Below are 16,615 nucleotides of genomic sequence, written 5' to 3' on the forward strand. Positions count from 1 at the left end.
TGATCACTGCTGTCCTGACTCTGTTTTCTGTGTGACAGAGGAGCTCTGAAAAGGGGGACTCCTTCGCCAATATGGGGGGCTGGCATGGATTCACATGCTCATGAATATTCTCAGTCGTCAGGCTGGGAATCCTCAGTAAAAGAAAACCGTTCACTTTCGTTTATGAACTGCCTTTCTCCTATAAACAAATCACTGAGCGCTGTGTCATACTTACCTCTAGCCAATGACTGCCCTCTCCCTGAGCCCCTCCCCTGGAAGCCATCTTCAGATTTTTACCACACGTAAAGTGTTGGGAGTCCTCGTGTTTCGCTCTTCACGCTTTCTGCGTGTTTTGCGCTTTTTTGATAGAAAATCCCTATTTTTGTTCAAATCGAGCCCGTGTACTCCATCGTCTACTCCTCCAATTAACAGGGATCCGTTTTTCATCATCTTTCATCGCCCCTCAAGGGCAACATCGTTGAGTGTTTTTTCTTCTTGGAAGTTTCCAGAAGACAAGGCCTACACCGCTTCGGACCATGTCGGAGGGTAAGGACGGCACTTCCCTCTTCAAGCTCTGCTCCAGCTGTGGTTTGAGGAATGTTTTCACGGATGAGCATTCCCATTGCCTGTATTGCCTACACACAAGGAAGAAGATTGTGAGATCTGTTGTGACTTCTCCAAGCGCACAATGAAGGATCGACCCATCCGACTGCCGATGTGGCTGAAGGCCAGGGCCTCTAGCCCGGGTGGTTCACAGGGGCATGCCTCATCTGGATCCAGCCAGTCTGAGCAGGCTTCTAAGTCCTTTGAGGGCGCTCCATCCGTGGGGGCCCAAGACCAGGCCAAGCACTGAAAGTCTGCTTCAGCCGGGGTTGCCGCGCAAGCGGGTCCAGCGACGGTCAGGGCGCGTAAATCCTAGACCCAATTCCCCCACCCTGCCCGGACACTGCGACGACTGACGCCGACGACAGCGGTATGTCCCATGCCACCAAGGGCTTCTCCTCCGAACAAAGTTGGATCCTTCAACTCCATATTCGCTCGTGCATCAGAAGTCTTGCAGCTCACTCCGGAAGAGAAGGAGGGCCTCCTGTAGCAGCGCGGGGAGACGAAAAGGAAGACAATTCTGTCGGTACCGCTTCTGGACTGGGATGAGGGGCTGGTGCTGCTGAGGAACCCCGCCTCAGCCCCAGCAAAGAGGGACCACCTTGAAAAGAAATACTGGGTGCTGGAGTCTGTGAACAAGTGTCTGCAGTCTCAACATTTGCTGAACTTGGTGGTCAAAGTGGCCAACGCCTTAGCGATCGTGGATAGATATGACCGGGATCTTTGGTACAGGATGGCTCCACTCCTGGACTTCCTCCCCGATGACAAACTGGTCAAGGCATTGGAGATCCTTCAGGAAGGTGAGGTAGCATCAGACCACTCCATCACAGTGGCCCTGGACATTGCGGACACGGGTTTAAACACAATGGGAAACCGGGTTTGCCTTAGTCGTCGTGGCTTGCTCAAGGCCACCAACTTTAGACAAGAGGTCCAGACGAAGATCCTGGACATACCGTTTGATGGAGACAAACTTTTTTCAGGAAGGCCGTCGATGAATTCCCTCCAGGCCATCAAGACCGATACAGAGAGAAGGCCTTTGTCCTGGGCTCACTACAACAGCACCGTCCGTCCTTTCGTTCCTCAGGATGGAAGTCGAGCAGGTCTTTGAGGGGTTTTGGCAGGGGCTTGTCCTCTTACTGCCAACCCTCCCGTTCCATGACCCGGGAAGCCAACAGGGGTCACTCCAAGGCCTTCGGAGGTGGCCGTCATTGGCAAGGCTCCCAGGGCGGCACGTCGGCCTCCAAGCAGGACTGAAACGGCTAAGGCGTCGGGCCCCTACCCCTGCACCCCGGTGGGCAGCCGGCTGGCGAACTTCGTCAGCGTGTGAGAGACCATCTCCACCGATCGATGGGGGCTGGACGCTCTCGCCCTCGGACACACTGAAGTGTCTGCGAATGCCACTGGTGGCACGACAGGAACAACACATCCCTCAACTGCTGCTGGAGGTTCGGACCATGTTAAAAAAAAAAAGGGGGGGGGCGCCATAGAGCTGGTGCCAAAGTGAATCCGGAGTTTACTCAAGATACTTTCTCGTAAGAAAGAAGACTGGGGGCTGGAGGCCCATTCTCGTTGTACGACGCCTCAACAAGTACATAAAGTCCCAGAAGTTCAGGATGGTCACGCTGCAGCACGTGCTCGGCCAACTGAAGGAGGGAGACTTTGTTGTCGTCGTATCTAGACGATGCATACTTCCACGTCCCCATCAACAAAAAGCATCACACGTTGCTGCGCTTCGTTGTACAAGGGACATATTACCAGTCTAAAGCTCTTCCCTTCGGACTGACATCCGCAGCCAGCGTCTTCACAAAGTGTCTGTATCCGGTGGCGGCACATTTGCGACTGCAGGGGATTCATCTGTATCCTTACTTAGACCACTGGCTCATCTGGGCCAAGTCAAGGGACGTTGCCGTCGATCAGACAGCGAGGACCGTCTGGCTGCTGACGTACCTGGGGTCCTCAGTGAATTATGCAAAGGCCTGCTTGACTCCATCGCAGGATGCACTGTTCCTGGGGTCCAGGCTCAACCCAGTGTCCTGCCTGGCGGCGCCATCGGAGGGGAGGATAGTGGTCATCTTGGGTAGGGTGCAATCACTGAAGATCGCCACAGTGAGGACCATCAAGTCGTTACTCGCCATGATGTCATGTATATAACTGATCCGGCTTTGCATATTGCGGATGTGTCCGCTCCCGGAATTCCTGGATGCCCGTTGGATCCTAGTGTCCGGAGGCTTCCAGGACAGCTCACGCTCAAGGAGTTCTGTTGAGCGATAAGGTGGTGGCACGTGCGCTCTAACCGCACCAGAGCAACAGACTTCAGAGCCTTTGTACCAGGAGACTGTTACGATGGACGCTTCCCTGGAAGGATGGGGAGCCCACACTGGGCGTCTTCACACCAGAGGCCTGTGGCTGCCGGAGGAGAAGACGCTACACATCAACGTACTGGAAGTACGGGCAGTGTTTTGTGCCCTGAAGTAGTTTCTTCTGTCCCTCAAGGGCAGAGTGGTGGGGGTCTTCACGGACAATACCACCACAATGTTTTACATCCGGAAGCAGGGCGGCACTAGAAGCCCAGCACTCTCCAGAAAGGCTCGGGACTTGTGGCACTGGGCCATCGGCCATGGGATGTTCCTCATTCTGTTTCACCTGGCAGGAGTAAGGAACACTGTTGCCTACTCTCTCAGCAAGGAGCTGCACTCTTTCTACGAGTGGAAGCTTCGGCAGGATCAAGTGGACAACCTTTTCCTCAAGTGGGGCAGTCCCCAGATCCGACGAACACCAAGTGACGGAGATTCGCCGGCAGGTTCCCCCAGCTGGGGAGCATGGGGGACACATTCTCCTTCCGTTGGGAAGGCCGGTTTCTATATGCATTGTCGTACCCTTTACCCCCTCGTTGCCACTACTACAAGTCATCAGTCAACTCAAGACGGTACCGGTGCAGGATGATCCTTGCCGCACCAGCGTGGACGAGGCAGATATGGTACCCGGACCTTCTAAGCATGTCAGCGTCCCCGTCCAGTCAAGCTATCGGTGGTCGCAGATCTTTTCGCCAACGAAGGAGGTGCAATTCTGCACCACAACCCAGGATTGCTGAACCTGAATGCCTGGCTCTTGCAGCGCTAGAGTTCGGTGGTTATGAGCTGCCGGCAGACTGCAGGGAGGTCCTCACCAGGGTCAGGGTGTCGTCAACTTTGAAGTGCTACGGACACAAATGGAAGCGTTTTGCAACTTGGTGCTGGTCGCAGAAGATTGACCCTCTGAATGTCACGCCCCCCCCCCCCCCAAGTCCTTCCGTGCTTGTTGTCATTGGCTAAATCAGGGCTGGTGCACGCCTCCATCAAGGTACATGTGGCGGCCATCTCCCGCTACACCCGCTCTCCAGGACAGTCTTACTTTGAACGCACCGTCTAGTCGGAGTTCATCAAGGGTCTGTTCCCGTTTGTTCCTGCCGGTGAAGGCCCCCAGCCCTGGCGTAGGAACTCAACGTGGTACTGACTAGTCTCTTGGGGCCCCCATTCGAGCATATGCATCACTCTACTCAAGTTTCTCTGTTGGTAGACCGCTTTCCTCGTGGCCATCACCTCTGGCAGAATAGTAGGTGAGATCCAGGCCCTGTCCTGCAAGCAACCTTATTTGACCTTCCACGAGACGGGGGTGGTGCTGCGGACGCACCCCTCTTTCATGCCCAATGTTCCGTCGGAATTTCATCTCAACAAACCCTTGGGGTTGCCTATGTTTTTTTCGATGCCTTCATCGCCAGCTGAAAGGACTTTGCACTCGATGGATGTGGCTTGCGGGCCACATAAAACGTCAGCGCTCATGAAGTGTTTCTGGAAGACTTCTCAGCTTTTTGTGAACTTTGGCTCTGTGAACCATGGGAAGGCCTTGTCCAAGGCTTCCATTTCCAGGTGGCTTTCTGGCTGCATCACTTATTGTCACCGGTTGGCAAACCGACCACTGCCTGGCTGTCCGAGAGCCTGTTCTACTGGAGCGATCGCTGCCACGACAGCGTTTATCTGGTGTGCCCTTGGACATTTGCAGGGCTGCTACGTGGAGGTTGACACACACCTTCACAAAATTGAACTGTGTAGACGGGAATTCCAGGGAGGAGTCCAGAGTCGGCCAAGCAGTACTGCGCAACCTGTTTGCTTGAAGGTAAGCCTGTTCCAGAGGTAAGAGTGATTGCTTCTGTTGAGCCTTGCCACCCTCCCGTAGGTTGTAATGGTGTACTGCTATGTATTCTTTATTCAGGAGCATGTGAATCCAGGTTGGACCCCATGCTGGAGAAGGAACAAGTTACTTACATATAACCATTCTCCATCATGGGTCTGGCATAGATTCAAATGCAAACCCTCCCACCGTCCCCTCTGCGTCTCTACTTGGTCATACTGCCACTTTGTGCTTACCATATCTGAAGATTGCTGCCAGAGGAGGGGCTTAGGGAAAGGGCAGTCATTGGTTGAGGGCAGTATGACCCAGAGCTCATTAATTGGTTCAGAGGAGAAATACAGTTTGAAAGTGACTGTTTTTTCTTTTACAGAGGCTTCCCAGCCTGACGACGAGGAATATTCATGAGCATGTGAATCCGTTCCAGACCCATGCTGTAGAACAATAGTTACAGGTAAGTAACTTGTTCCATACGATCCCTATGCTTGAGACCATTGACGAGTCTTGCAGTCCTTTTCTGGATAAGTTGTAAAGGGCGAAGAGTAGAGGCAGGAAGATTTAGAAAAGGGTTGTTGCAGTAGTCCAGATTAGAGAGGACCAGGGTTCTGGAGACAGTGAGCTTCTGGGGTAAAGTGAGAAAAGGAAGAATACCTCTTGGGTGGTGCAGCTGATAGTGACTTCTTAGACACGTCAGAGATAAGGCGAGGGTGGAATCAAAGATTACCCCAAGGTTCTTGGCCTTGCAGGAAGGATCAGATAGAGGGCCAAGTGTGGGTGGCCAGAGTGGGAGAGGGAAGGTGGAAGCGGGGGTCCCACTCGGGAGGATCTCAGTCTCACTGGCATTAAGGCAGACATAATTCGAGGCACACCATGTCTGAATTGTGGACAGTCGGGTATGAGAGAAGGAGCAGTAGAGGCTGAGGGGAGCCTAAATGAGAGCTGGGCGTCATCCACATAACACTGAAAGTTAGAGCAGAAGAATGGGGAAAAAAGCATACAAAGGATCATTCCAAAAATCCCCTACAAAAAAGCCACAAATGTAAGAAGGGTAAATATCCTCCTAAACAACCTTATAGCTCTAGTGAAGCCTCTGAGCCGAAACCAGGGTGAGGTTACCAGAAACCCCCATTCCAAAAGACATTTGGGAAATGTGTGGTTTGCGGCCATGTGAAAGGAGATCCCAGATGTAAGGGTAAACCTTCAGGGATCCCCTTGTCAGCTTGGCATTCACGCATGATGTGGATATACCAATGACTGGTGCTAGCTTTAAAACTCAAGCTGATGAACCCATTGGTGTTCAAGCTAGACTATCCTTAGTATCTCTGGGACTGTGGGAACAACACAGCAATTCCATTCTTGATAAGAGTATTATAAAGACAGTGTACGTGTAAATGTAAATGGTCAGGACACCGCTGCTATTAGAGACACTGGCCAGTATAACTGTGGTAGATGAAAGTTTCTTTCAACCTGATGAAGTTGGTTACCAAGATAGCAGGTGGTCCAGTCCAAATGTGTCCCATACTGCCAGCTATCATTAAATGTAATGACATGACTGTTAAAGTCGCTGAGTGTCCAGTCTGAACTGCCAAGTAGGGTACTCTTGGGCAATGACTTGAAGGCCCTGGGTGTAGTTTCCAGCACCGTAAAGCCCTCCTCTAAGAATAGAAAGGAGCTAAGCAGGAAAGCAAGGGAGGCAACCTTAAAAGACCTTTCCAACTGAGACCAAGGGAAAACCTGAAATCTCTAAAGGAAAGAAGGGCCCCAAGCCCAAAGCTTCCACAAGGAAAAGGGTTCCTGTAGAGCTGAGGCTGAGCTGGAACCAGAAGAATCCCCAGAAGAAGCATCTTCTAATGAGTCGGAGGTGGAGGAAGATCTGGATCCAAGAGACAGTTCTGAGTGCAAACCTTATTTGCAGAAGGTGGACCCTCAAGAACAGATTATAGTAGGGGACAGAGAGGATCCCTCTGTAGAAGGTCTATGCCAGCAGGCATCTTCCCAGAGTGAAGGGAAAGACACTGGGAGGCATAGGCTGTACTGGGAGGATGGACCCCTCTATAATGAGCATATGGAGCCAATTCCAGGGGACCTCAGGAGACTGGTGGTACTCCAAGAATTGAGATACAAAAGTCTCCCTGGTTGATCACTTAGGTTTTAAGAGGACCAAGGAGAGGATATCATTGTACTTTTACTGGCCCAAGATGGGTGCAGAAATTGAGAAACATTGTACGAGTTGCCATACTTGCCAATTATCTGGTAAGAGTGGAGCCAAGAATGTGGCACCTTTTTAGTGCCTCCCCCAGTTGGAGTTCCTTTTGAGAGGGTGGGGATTGACTACGTTGGTCCCCTAGACCCTCCAACTTCAGCCAACCGATTCATATTGGTTGTAGTGGACCATACCACTAGGTACTCTGAAGCTGTTTCAATGAGAACTGTTACTGTTCAGGCAGTGGCTAAGGCCCTGCTTGGTACTTTTACCAGAGTAGGATTTTATAAGGAAGTTTTATTACGGGGGGGTGAAATTTGATGTCCCACTACATGCAAGCCATGTGGAAAACCTGAGGGGTCACCTACAAGTTGTCAACCGCCTACCACCCTCGGACAAATGGGTTGGTCGAGCGGTTTAATAGAGCAATGAAGAGCATTATTGGAATTTTAGAAGAACCACTTAGAAGAAAGTAGGACCTTGTTATGCCATGCCTTCTCTTTGCCTAGAGAAAGGTTCCTCAAACTGGAGTGGTCTTTATTCCTTTTGAGTTAATTTATGGTCATCCTTTCAGAGGCCCTTTAGCTCTGATATAAAGAAGGGTCTGGATATTGTTCCTTCTCTCAAGCCAGTAAGGATTACTGACCATGTGTTAGGTCTCATGGGCGTCTGAGAATTTGAAAGCTGGTCAAGCTCTGGTCAAGCATTGGCATGACCAGAAGGCAATCATGGTGGAGTTTACTCCAGACCAACACGTTCTCATCATAGTCCCAGTAAGACAGAGAGGGTCTTACAGGACAAGTGGACAGGACCCTTCCAAGTTGCGTAAAAACTTGGAGAGGTCAACTATTTGACTGCAAGGGGAGGCCCTCTGGGTCTTCGTACCAATCGTCTCAAGGCTTATGTTTCCAGGCCAGATAGGCGCTTTGCTCTTACCCTCTGATCAAGAAGAAGAGGAGGAGAGTGAGCCTCTCCCAGAACCTCTAGGGGGGGCACCCTTTCAGATGGGTCAGTAGAAGGGGTAAATACAACTCTCTACTAATCTGACAATGCAGCAACAGCAGAGGTGCAAATTATTTGTTAAATCACTTTGCTCCCCTGTACTCTTATGTCCCGTCCCCTTTCCTCCATACTGTACAAGGGACAGGAGACAGAACCTTTTTCACCAGAAAAGGCCTTCTTCCCCTTTAACTTTAGAGGTGCGCGGGAGTGCGGCCCAGGGAGCATGCGCTGCCCTGACTCTGCCCTCGGGCGCCACATCTCAGTTCCCTTTTCTGCGTCGACGTGAACCGGCCGAATTCACCAGCGCTCCTGGGTTTGGCTTCGGTCATGTAAATCCACGCCCGGATACTTCTTTGTCTTTTTTTTGTCTTCTCCATCATTCAGGTACTCGGTCATCAGGCGTCACGCTCGTCCCCGGCCAATGTCGACGTCTACATGGTTTAGCAGGTGTCCATCCTGCAACGGGCTCTTCCCAACATCAGACCCCCACGCCTTCTGCCTACGTTGCCTTGGCCCAGACCACGGTTGGCAATCATGTTCGGCGTGTGGCTCGCTATCCTCGAAGGCACTGAAGAACAGACTAGCCAGGTGGAGCAAGCTCTTCCAGAGGTCGCCTCCAGAGGATCTCAGGAGTTTTGTGAAGCATCGAGCTAGGCCCAAGGTAGGGCCGATATTCTCCATCACACCCTGCAAGGGAGACTCCTTCCCAGGAACTCACCTGCGCAGGAGGGACCAGCCAGTTACTTCTACCGGCACATGCACCAAGGCTGTTTCAGCTACCGGCCTTCGGGTCGAGGGATCCTCGGATCCTCCCGGGCGCAGTGTTGAGGGACCAGAGGGTTCTTTTACCGGGTGTACACCCGAGGGGCTCCGTCCTTTTACCGGCACAATGGCTGAGGGGCTATGCTCTAATACCAGCAATACATTTGAGGGGGCTCTTAACACAGCTCTACCGACCCCCGGGTCGAGGGTGTCACACCTACTGGGCCAAGGCCCGAGGAGCAGGGCCTCAGGGTAGAGTCTTGGACGAGGCCAGGCCCACCGGGCCGAGCACCACGTTGCAGGTACGTGGCAGGCAGCTCGACAAAATAGCCTCTGTGCCAGAAAGAGGTACCTGTACGCCATTCCATGAATTTGGCGAAGAACGAGTGTCAAGGTGGGACAAGCCGCAACCAGGTACGTGGCCTACAGTCTACCCCTCATTTACGCAGGGCAGCTTTCCTTTGTCTACATATGGACAGGGTATGCAGCGGCTCCAGCAGCTCCCTGCTACCCCGTCGGCACCCTCTGCCACCTCTTTGGCCAGTGAGGAGGTGCTCTTAGAGAAGTTTCTCTGCCTCATGAATCCACCTCAGATGGGGGCTATCATCATAGACGCCATGAGGGAAGTCCTTCCTGCAATGCTAGAGGCACCACAGATGCCAACGCCCCAGGCCCCGGCACAGCCCTCTCCTCTGGCTCCCCAGCCGACTCCACAGAGAACTCCACCTCAGGCTCCGGCCGCGGGCTCTGTACCCCAGCCTCGGCGCCAACTACCACTACTCCTCCTCCCCAGGATCCTCCAGATCCACAGGATACGAATGAGGAGGATCCGGACAAGCCATCCTCAGCCAGGGCCTTCCACAAACGTCTTTCTGGTCTGACGGAGTACCTGGGCCTCCCCCAACCCGAGGTGGCGCAGCCTGCAGAGGGGGTACTGGCTGAAGTCCTCACGCAACGCCCCTCTGCCAAATCGGGGCTTCCTATGCAGACCGATGTAGACTCCCTGGACAAGAAGTGCTGGCTCAAACCCCACTTGGCCCAGCCGGTCAATCAACATCTGGAGGCCAACTACAGGCAGGTGGAGGGGGATACACTCTTGCTTTCGGCCCATCCTCAGCCACACTCTTCGGTGATTGCTGCGGCATCACTATACTCCAGCCCCAGTCGTCCTCCGCCTCTTCCTCTGCAACGCTGCCAGGCAAGGAGGAGATGATCTTGGAGGCATAGCACAAGAAGCTCTATTCTAACGCCTTTTTACATCTACGTCAAGCCAACGCTGATGCCATGCTGGCTGCCGTCAACCAGAGATTATGGCGGGAACTCCCCTCCCAGAGCCAATCACGCTTTAAGGCGGGGCTAGCGGAGGCCAAGCTGGTGGCGCATGACCTCATGGAATCCACAGTGGCTCATATCGATACCTCAGGCAGTGCTATCTGTATTGCCACAGACATGAGGACGGCCTGGCTCTGGGCAACAAAATTCAACCCGGATGTCCACGAGCGCATTCTAGATCTACCGTTCGAGTGGAGGCGGAGGGGTGGGGGGGGGGGCCTCTTCCACTCCTCTACGGATGAGGAACTGGACAAAAAGAAAAATGGTTCACAAACTGGACAAAAAGAAAAATGGTTCACAAAAGACAGTCTTTATCCATTCTTACAAAGGCCACCCCCCAATCCTACACCCAATCTCAGCAGTGCTCGGAAAGGGGTCGTACATTTGGAGGATTCCATGGCTTCCAGGAACGCAGATCCAGGCAGCCGGACCGCTCGCCGTCTCGGAGCCGGTGCAGGCAACAAGGGGGAAAGGGGGAGTAAGGGGTTTTTCCAGTCCCCCTCCGCAGCGTCAGCCTCCGAGGGAAAGAAAGCATAACACGCCCCTTCGGGTCCACGTGTCTCTGAATTTCGCGGACCCCTGGATCCTCTCTGTAGTATCCACGGGGTACCGCCTTCCTATCCAAGCCTCTCCTCCCCGCCACTCCCACAGGTTGGGACAGCAACTCTTTTGGCGGAGATCCGGTGGCTCGTAGCGAGCCAGGCAGTGGAGCAAGTTCCAGCCGCCCAGCGAGGCTTTGGCTTTTACTCCAGGATTTTCGCCATTCAGAAAAAGAACCAGGCGGGTCTGAGAGTTGTGCTGGACCTTTCCACCCTCGAACTCTCACTAACCCTGCAAAAACTCAAGATGGTTACGCCAGCTTTTATAGCGGAGACATTGGACAAAGGAGACTGGATGTGCTCCCTCGACCTGAAGGACGTGTACCTACACGTCCCGATTTGGCAGCCGCATCATTCTTTCCTACAATTCCGGATCATGTGTTTCCATTTTCAATACAAGGTCCTTCCTTTTGGCCTCAACTCGGCCCCCTGAGTCTTTATCAGACTCATGAATGCCGTGGTGGCCCTCAGAGCTCAGGGCCTCCACATCTACCCATACCTCGACGACTTGCACGTCAGGGTTACATCTCTGGAAGCGGTTCACCACTCTTCCAGTGCCCTCATGAACACTGCACGATCTGGGCTCCTCGCTCAATCTCAAGAAGTCAGAGCTGCACCCTACGCAGACGCTGACATTCCTGGGCCTCATCTGGGACACATGCTCTGAGAAGGTCTTCCCGTCGGAGGACAATCTCGACCAATAAGAGGCCCACCGCCCACTTCCTCAGCAGAGAGGTGACCTTGGCATGGTGGCACCAACATCTCCTTGGTCTACTGGCAACGGTTCTATTAGCCGTGCCGCACACAAGACTAAGGATGAGGAGGATTCAGCGACACTTTGCAGCCTCATGGAATCGGGAGCAGGGCTCATAATCCATGGTTGTTCTAGATTCCTCCATATTCTCCACCCGGACCTAACATGGTGGTCCAGGGACTGCAACCTACGGATGGGCAAGCCCTTTCGGCTGCCCTCTCCGAAGGCCACCATGACCAGACTCCTCGCTCGAGGGCTGGTCAGCCGCACTGGACAATCTCTTGGTCCATGGCACCTGGACTCAACAGGAGCATGAATACCACATCAGTTGGTTGGAGCTGAATGCCACCTGGCTAGCGCTCAGAGCATTCTGACCGCTTCTCAAGGGCAAGGTTGTCCTCATCCAGACAGACCACTCGACCAGCATGTACTATGTCTACAAAACAGGGAGGCACCAGATCCCCTTCTCTGTGCAGGCTGGCGATCAGCATGTGGGAGTGGGCCCTGGAGAACGGCATTTACCTCACGGCAGTCCACCTCCCGGGGGGAATCCAACCTGTAAGCGGACAATTACGAGTGGCAGCTAAACAACCTCATTATTGAGATCTTCAACAGGTGGGGTCACCCCCACATGGATCTCTTTGCCACCTGGTACAACAAGAAGTGTCCCCAGTTCGCATCCTGGCAAGGTCAGGGCCCCGGCTCTCTGGGTGACGCATTTCACCTTCAGTGAACCGGCATGAAAGCCTACGCCTTTCCACCCACTGCCCTGATCCACAGGGTAATTGGCAAAATCAAGGAGTCTCACCGACTCAACATGCTGATAACTCCATGGTTGCCGACCAGTCCATGGTTTTTGGAGCTACTCAACCTCTCGGAGGTGCCCCTGGTTCTCCTTCCGAGGGGCCCAGCGCATCTTCTGGCACAGTAGGAGGGCAGAGTCATCCACCCTGCGCCAGGGAAACTAGCCCTCACACAGTGGTACCTGAGCAGGTAACGCTTCAGAAACTTAGCCTCTCACAGGCCAATCTGGAGATCATACAGGGCGCCAGGAGCAAAGCCACCAGGGCCCAGTACAAAAGCAAATGGACCAGATTCTGCCACTGGACAGACTCCAAGGGTATCGACACTTTGGCGTGCACTTTGGACGACGTGCTCTCCTTTTGGCGCACCTCGCTCATTCTGGCGTGCAGGTGGACACCTGCCGCACATACCTTGCAGCCATTGGGGCTTACAGGAACTCTGAGGAGGGTGTTTTCTCCTCCAACCCTATAGTCAAGAAACATCTGCCGGGTGTGGCTAGGCTCTATCCGCCCGTCAAGAGACCGCACCCTGTGTGGAACCTTAACATAGTCTTGTGCACCCTGGCGCACAAACCATTCGAGCCAATGGCGTCCGTGGACATCCGGCTGGTCAGCATCAAGACGGCCTTACTAGTCGGTCTTGCCTTCACTCGCAGAGTCCGCGAGATCCAGGTGCTGGTCACCTCTGAACCATATACCACCTTTCACAAGGACAAGGTAGTCATACAGACCCACCTGGCATTTCTGCCCAAGGTTCCATCTGCGTTCCACTTGAACGAGGAAATAGTCCTTCCTATGTTTTTTCCCGATCCGAAGGACGAAACGGAGTGCTGCACTGCCTGGATGTCGGGCGTGCCCTAAAATTCTACTGGGACAGGACCAAAGGCTTCCGCAAGTCAGGCGCCCTGTTAGTCACTTTTTGAGGCTCAAGACCAGGCATCGGGTCTCTAAGGCTTCCATATCCCGCTGGATGGTCTCTGCCATCAAAGAAGCGTACGAGGGTCAGCACAAGCCACTTCCAGACAACATGCATGCCAACGCAGTCGGGGCCAAGGCAACGGCCATCGCATTCCAGCGCCATGTCCCTTGGCAAGTCATAAGCAGGGCAGCCACTTGGGCCTCTCCCTCGGCTTTCTCTAACCATTACTGTTTGGATGCCGGCTCTAGATCTGATGCGGCCTTCGGTCAGGCGGTTCTCAGGAACCTATTTGTTTAATGAGGGTCTCCTCTCCAACCTCGGGCTACATTCAGTTGTAATTGCCCCATGGAGGTAAGAGGACGGGACGTAAGAGTAATTATAAGTTACTCACCATAGTGACTAACATACTCTTAGTCCATCGTCCCCTTTCCTCCATACGTCCCACCAACCTCCCCCTATATAATACTGGTGTCATTAGGCAATGTTAAATCTATTGTCGATGCGTCAATGGGGACTGGGGTGTCGCCCCGGAGGGCGGAGTCATGGCAGCACAGGCTCCCTGGGCCGCACCCCCGCGCTTCTCTAAATTTAAAGAGTAAAGGTTTTTTTCTGAAGGGTTCCATTTCACGTCCCTTGGAAGGGACGCCCAGATAGTATGGCGGAAAGGGGACTATGGACTAAGAGTACGTCAGTCACTACGGTGAGTAACTTATTTTTTGGTCGAGTCTGCAGTGTGAAATTAACCTACAGTGAGTGCAGAGGTTGCACCAGCACACTTTTCTTTTTTTACTGGGCCTCGCGTGCCTTTCCCACACACTGGTGCCTTGCTGTTTGTGTGCAGAGGTGATAAGGAAGGCACAATGTATGAAATGGTGGGCATTGTCACCACTCCCGTCATCTCCTTGAGTTCTGAGAAGGTGTAGGTTGGAGGGATGGCTCTAACCTGGTAGGTGAGCATGCACTTGCTTAGGAGCTCTGCGGATTACCGCTTGGAATGGTAGCTGACGATTTGTTAGCAAATGCGTTGCAGGCAATTAATTTCTGATTTTCTCCAGTGATTTAAAATCCCTTGAGTGGTGCATGTAACATGCACAAAACGACATGCGTTTTCAGTTTGTTAAATCCTGTTTTGCCTGTTTCTCAGGCAGTCTATTTGATACTCATGTTCTGCCAGTTCATTCCAATTCTCACCTAGTAGGATTTTTTTCGGCATGCAATGTAATTAATATATGAGCATTGACATAACAGGATTTTTTTTAAATGTGTTGCATGATCCCCATCTGATGCTTAACAAGGTTATTTATTTTCTAGGAAGCAAAATACTACATGAAACAATGCATTGATTCTGGGCTCTGGGTGCCGAACTCGAAGACTTCGGAAGACATGGAGAAGGCAGAGGAGGGTGAAGAACCTATTTATGAAGAAGCAAAAAAGGAGAGTGCAGAAGAATCCGAAAAACCATAGCTGGCGAGAAACTAAACTTTGGCTCTGTTCTCTCAGCATCCCCCTTTCCTTTGACACCAGAGTGTTAAAGGCACACGTTACACAACATACATTGCCGCCCCTCCTTTGTGTATATGTATGTTTGGGGGCACCTACTGATTGGCTGACACTGCAAGCAAACTGCCTGTAATCTGTCGAGAATAGCATCTTGGGACGAAGAGCTGCAGCTTGTGTTTGGGGGAGATGTCAATCCCTGATCTCCACTGCTTCGATAGAGACGTTAAACATTGCTAGATCTTGCACATCTTAGAGCCAGACACTGGATGTGGGCAGGCGAGCATCAATTTAGAACACACCTGTATGCCTGAAAATGTGGGGCGCAGACACAATTTAAGAAGCTGTTTCTGCTTGATGAGTTCAAGGAGGCAGCTTGATACACTTGGATGCCACCTGACTTTGAGCCGGTTCATTTTCAGGCAACACAATGGATTTTTATTCTTGTTTTGGGTTAGTCCACCTTTCTTTGGATGCAATTTTTATCTGTTTTAGTCCTATGTCTGATACCTTGAGTGTTGGCTTTTCCAGGCTCCCCTTGAGCACTCTGTCTTCTGCACGCCAAATCTGTTGCTTCCCTTTTACTGTGTCTGAAGCGAAACTATTTCAGGAAGTGCTCCACCATAATAAACATGGAATTACTCGCAGTTCCTCGATGCTTATTTGTCAGGGTTTCTCGGTCGTCCACAGCGCTGTGATCACAAGTTTGGTTTCTTCAGACGGCGAGCAGAACATTATGCTCAATGCTTTCAAACCTAGTCCTGTGGGCAAGTGCAGCCCATATATGTGCATCCTTGGTCTGTTGCTAAGCTACTTTGCTGCCAAGAGTACTTGGCCATTTCTCATTGGAAGGTCATCCCTAATCAGAGTGGCCAAACAGGGTGTGCTGTTTAGCCTGCTTTTTCAAATCTCCATGCGACTCAGATTGCGCACACTCCTAGCTCAATCCTTTTGATGGCCCGACATGGGTGGAGTTCTCCTGGTAGTCTTCACTCTTAAGCATCTTGAAGGAAAGGTATGGATGGCTCATACCTGCAGGTTAGTTTACAGGTGGGAGGTGGAGGTTGCTAGATCGAAGTGGGCATTTGATGGTGCTGGACAGTATCTTTATTGCAAAGGAAGTATGCCTTCTGTAGGCTAGACTACGGGGGCTATACGAAGGAAGAGAAATAAGTGAATGCTGAGATTCTTGCAGATGTTTCGAAAGTTATCAGATGAGTGAAGAAAGATGGCGATAACGTACAAAGGGATGGATGTAATGTAGCACAGCCTGTGAGAGTTCATTATTTGCTGTTTTATTTGAATCAATTCTTCCTTTTAACTATTTGGGTAGTTTTACACATGTAGACTAGTTCCTATGGCTGTCTGTGTGTGTCCTCCAACTAAGCATAAAGCGGGACCGTGTTCTTGGAGCAGAATATATTAATGTGTGGGATTTCATTAGCTTGAAGCTACCTTGCTTCAACCGAGAGCTGTCAAAAAAGTGAGGCAGTCGGGTTGCTGAATTACAGAAATGTAGGGGAGTGTAGGAGGTATTCTGGGAAGAGGGGCAGTGTCAATAAGGTGTTCTTTGAAGACCTGTTATTTCCTGAAGTGGAACCAGCCTTGGTTTTCAGCCTGGCAGTGTTTTTAGTAATGTTTTGACCTTGTGGGATGGTGAGTATTTAGCTGGGTATTTGTTTAATTGTTTTTGGAGTCTTGGAGAAAGCAAAAAACAAAATTGCTTCGGAGTGCTATGAGGAGGAGTTTGGGGGCTGGGGCGGGGGGGTGTGGTTTGGGGTAGAAGGCAGTAAAGGAGAAGATCACATTCACAGCCGACATGCCTGATGCATTTTAGATTTCACAAATTCTCCAGCATGGGGTCTGGCATGGATTCACATGCTCATGAATATTCCCCGTCGTCAGGCCGGGAATCCTCGGTATAGAAAAAAATCAGTATCAGTTTCGTTTCTGATCTGTCTTTCTTAGTAGTAACCAATCACTGGTCTCTGGGTCATA

At 51.8% G+C, this 16,615-nt stretch overlaps 1 protein-coding gene across 1 annotated transcript in view; it reads left to right on the top strand.

Annotated features, from left to right (window-relative positions):
• The window catches only part of CDC37 (cell division cycle 37, HSP90 cochaperone), an 82,130-nt gene extending 66,866 nt beyond the window's left edge, over positions 1 to 15,264 (top strand). The window contains exon 8 of the mRNA XM_069604088.1: positions 14,432 to 15,264. Within this exon, the coding sequence (XP_069460189.1) occupies positions 14,432 to 14,584 (153 nt within the window). The 3' untranslated portion in view covers positions 14,585 to 15,264. The remainder of the gene's footprint in view (positions 1 to 14,431) is intronic.
• The last annotated feature ends 1,351 nt before the right edge of the window (positions 15,265 to 16,615 follow it).

Source organism: Ambystoma mexicanum, chromosome 3q, assembly GCF_040938575.1.
Source record: "Ambystoma mexicanum isolate Mex_15411 chromosome 3q, UKY_AmexF1_1, whole genome shotgun sequence".
NCBI lineage: Eukaryota > Metazoa > Chordata > Amphibia > Caudata > Ambystomatidae > Ambystoma > Ambystoma mexicanum.